This window comes from Arachis hypogaea, chromosome 20 (assembly GCF_003086295.3).
Source record: "Arachis hypogaea cultivar Tifrunner chromosome 20, arahy.Tifrunner.gnm2.J5K5, whole genome shotgun sequence".
NCBI classification, from domain to species: Eukaryota; Viridiplantae; Streptophyta; class Magnoliopsida; order Fabales; family Fabaceae; genus Arachis; species Arachis hypogaea.
Window position 1 is genome coordinate 132,676,850 of NC_092055.1, and position 4,555 is coordinate 132,681,404.

The window sequence follows — 4,555 nt, forward strand, 5'->3', positions numbered from 1 at the left end:
TTTTATTAATCTAAAAAAGAAATTTAAGCATATTAGTCGGCCAATCTACCATAAAACGAGACGGGCTAGCATTTTAAATTTGGCGGAATAGGATGATTCGTTTTTAGGACGGATCTTAGCGAAACAAGACAGATTATTCGTTTTGCCACTCCTAACTTGAGTAAATATAAGATGTTTAAAGTCCATTTTATATATACAACAACTCATTAACAAGATAATTTAGCAAATTCTTAAATAAAATTTAGATTTATAATTCTAAGAATTTCTCATTTTGAGAATGTAAATCTAGATTTATATGAATAACTATTTTATTTTTCACAGAGGAACACAAATATTATTTATTAAATCCTAACTCCTCAATTTTATAAATGTTAGAACGAATCAATAAATATTTATAAAACCAACATACTTTACACCTCCTATATACATTCTAATTTTAGTATAGTAGTCCCTTGTAAAGTCCCATTTAAAGTTCGGAAAATACATCTCAACAAATATATAAATGATAATATACATACACAAAAACCCTACATGTCATTTCTCCATTCTATGCTTTAGAGAAAGATAAAGAGAGATTTGTTAAGATTGAATAGTAATTAAACATATTTAATCATATCATATATTCCCTAAAATTTGTACTCTCATATATCTTCCTCCATGGTTGTAGCTTTCTCAATGCTCGATGACACCATATCTATCATACTGTACTTCTTTCTCCAAGTGATTGTAACTTGTAACCAAGATGATGAATAATGCACCATTGCAAAATCTGGTATATCTATCTAACTTGTGTAATTTGTTAATTTAAGTTCACTTGTTTCTCTCTTCTCTGTTCTCTCTGACTATGAATCAATAGAGACAATATACAACCATATAAACTGCTATCTCACACCAATTTTTCATCTCCTTGTAATAATTGCTCCAATTATAGTGATAACATGAGGTAGTAGGTCAATGCCACCGGCAAGGCAACAAGCATTCCTAGTAACACTCTGATTGCCACACCAAACACAAACGTCAAAGATTTTAGTTTTGATATACTAATAATATAATCATTTTTTAGAATTTTATCTAATCAAAGTCATTAATAAAGTAAATATCCAATTTGGTCATTAATTACTTTTTGGTAGAACAATTTCATTCCTAACTAAACTAAATTACATCTTAGTCTCCAACCATAAAAAAAAAGTAATATTTCAGTTCGAATCGGTTCTTATTAGTCCAACAATTTAGTCCTTAACAAATTTTAATCGTCAAATCAATTTCTAAACTTTCATTTCATTAAATAAATAATGAAAAGATTGATCTGAATTTTTTTTTTAAAAAAATTGGACATTGTTATGCCTATATTAAATAACGACAAGAACTTATTTGTGCAACCTTTTGAAAATTTAGAGACTAATTTTGTGATTAAAATTTCTTGAGAATTAAAATATGTGGTTAAAAATTTTTTTAGAGACCGATTTAAAATATTATTCTAAAATTAAAAATAAGATGCATTAATCCTTCTATCATCTCACATTATTGAAAATTAATTTGTCTCACATTTTTGTGGTTGGAGACATGTTGTTGCGTTATTTAATTAATATTCAATTTATCAAATTGTGGAAGTTATGGGTTGCATGAAGTATATATTAGAACAATAGAACTTACCCTGTGCTTAAAACTGAAGGATTAACATTATACTCTTTGGCAAAAACAAAAGGAACAATTCCTTGGGGTAGAGCTGCCTGCACATGTAAATAATCACAATTTCATGGTCAACATAATTTCACTGATTAGAAAATCAAAGACAAATTAAAGATTAATACAATAATAATAAAGTGTACCTGAACAATTGCCACTTTCAATGATGTACCCTTTAATCCGATCATGAGGGAGGCCAAAGCCATTAGAGCAGGACCAGCAAGAAATTTTAGCCCTAATGCAACCATTGTCATCCTTGGACCACATGCTATAATGCTTGAGCGTGATGCCATAAATAGACCTAAGTTCCAATCATGAAATAAATAAGACAAATTTTTTTCGAATTTAATTTTGATGCACTGTCAGTATAAAATAGTTTTACATTCAATCGTGTAAAGTCACATCAGCAAAAATAATTATTTTTTACATTAACTACGTGAATTGTCATAAAAATATAATATAATTAAATAATTATATAAAATATTTTACATTATCAGTCTATCAAATTAATTTGTTTGTATAAGCAAAAAATATTACATTGATCATGAAGTTCATACTAACTAAACGTCTCAAATATTATTATGCTTTTTAAAAATGTTTGAATTTAAGTTTAAAGGGGGAAAAAAACTCTTACCTAGGCTGAATGCTGCCATACCTAGACCCCCATTGGATAATATTGTTATTGATTGGTTAATAACATCTGGTAGATTCACTTCCCACCTGGAACAGAATTTCACAGTTACCCTAATTTAATTTATGTCTAATAATAAATGATCAATGAACATAGAAAAATCTTCAACTTTATGGTGAGTAAGTTAGACAAATATTCTGTCTATTCCACTCTAATAATTCATTTTAACCTTTTCTAATTTCTTACATGCATGTTTATAAATTAATATATATGGATATGAATTATTAATGTATAAAAAAAAATCAAAGTGATTTATAATGGAATTAATTACCTGAAGTGTATGCATGACCAAATAAGACCAATTAAAGTTGCATGGGTATTAGGGTTTGTGATTAACTCCCTTCCCACTGTCATAAGAATCAACATTATCTTCTTTTTTCTGTCCCTCCCAGCAGGTGCTGCTTCTTCATCTTCCTCTTCCTCTTCTTTTGGTTGTAATTCCTGAGAATTCTCTGTTTCTCCTTTAAGCAGAAAACAAGAAGGGAGAGAAAGCAGAAAAGAAATTACACCACTTTCATTGAACAAAATAAAATAAAATGTATAATCATAGTATAATATTACTTATGGGAATAATTTTGTAACAATTTTTGTACCATAAAATAACTTCATGTTTGACTGCAGAGACAATAGGGTAATTTATAAACATTGATTCTATTTTAGAGGAATAAGTCTTGAAACAGAATCTAATTGAAAAATAAAATAAAAATTTATATGTAATTGTCTTTATGTAAAATTATTAATTAGAAATCGTTAAATTATTTAACTTATTTAACTAAATTGTTATCTAATAATTTTCAATTATCAATTTTACATAAAAAAAAACAGCTATATGTGAATATTTATAAAAAAAAAACAGACAAGAAAAAAGAAACTTAAGAAACAAATAGTTTTGCCTTTGGCCCCACTTTTGTTTTAATAGGTTACTTCAGTTGACTGAACAAGAATAAATTATCAAAGTTGCCTATGCTTAAATATTAAAAAAAAAAACATAAAGGAAGGGTATATGAAATATGAAATCTCAAATAAAACAAAGTCAGTTTTGGATTTAGGTTTTGCTAAGTATGAGTGACAATGACAAAGGTGAAAAATATTAACAAATGAATATATCTTTTTGTTTTTTAATTGTTATTTTAAATCTTACCATCAAAATTTTAAATTTCATTGATTAAATAATGTAAATTAATATCATCGAACTGTGCTACTATCTTAAAACTCAAAAAAGAGTCTAAAAAAAAAAAAACCCATAAAAACACAAAGTAGGCAAATTTAAGCGGCAAATTAAATACCTATGGGTTGTGATGGTGGTGGTGGTGGTGGGGTGTCAGGCATGGTCCTGGCCGGAATGGCGGCATCGAGTTCATGAAGAAACAAGAGCAAATTATACCAGATGAGGCTCTGAAGGACAATAATCTGTGGAAGAAGAAGAGCAGCATCATCTCTATACATAGCCTTCATGAGAGGAATCCCAAGGATCAAAGTGTTGGGAAGTGTTGACAATGAAAGACCAGTTATGATCCACTTTAACCCTCCTCTGCCACTAACCTTAATGATTATTGTTAATGCCAAAAATGCAAGCAATTTCTGAACAAAATCAGCATACATTAGCTTCAGGCTCATCTTGTAGAAGTTGTTGGAAGAAATAACTTGAAATGATAACAAGGGCACTGAGAATTTTGCAACAAATTTGTTTATCCCTGAGCATTGTTCTGGAGTGAAGATTTTCCACCATTTAACAGAAACATAGGCTAATATCATAGTAACATATAATGGGACAGTGGCTGTTATTACATGATAAACATCTTCTAAGGAAATCATGATGATGATGATGATGATGATGTCTTAACTGTTTGAAATATGTTAGGACATATATAAACCTTAATAATAAGCTATCTAACATTGCTTTTTTTAAGAATTGTATTATTAGTGAGATATAGAATAGAATAATCTGTTTTATGAGATGCTTCTTTTTTCATAGTGACCTATCAGGCTCTCTTATATTCTCTAGCAGCCTTAATAATGACCACTTTGCTTTACTAGGCCATAACATTAAACAAAAGAATTGCCCCTCTTTGGTAATTAGATTTTAATAAAGTAATTTAATTTCTGACTTTTTTTTTTGTGATTTTGCAGCCATAAGTTATTTATGTAAATCAAAATATTCTATAAATACAAAAAATC

The 4,555-nt window shown here is 28.5% G+C and overlaps 1 protein-coding gene across 1 annotated transcript; it reads right to left on the minus strand.

Annotated features, from left to right (window-relative positions):
- Nucleotides 1-337: 337 nt before the first annotated feature.
- LOC112786931 (probable auxin efflux carrier component 8) lies at nucleotides 338-4,299 on the minus strand. The gene is made up of 6 exons (XM_025830305.3): nucleotides 3,664-4,299; nucleotides 2,649-2,838; nucleotides 2,321-2,406; nucleotides 1,830-1,987; nucleotides 1,654-1,730; nucleotides 338-992 (listed from the first exon to the last, which is right to left on the minus strand). Exons 1-6 carry the CDS (start codon nucleotides 4,190-4,192, stop codon nucleotides 926-928), a joined length of 1,107 nt encoding a protein of 368 aa, XP_025686090.1. The 5' UTR covers nucleotides 4,193-4,299; the 3' UTR covers nucleotides 338-925.
- Nucleotides 4,300-4,555: the final 256 nt, after the last annotated feature.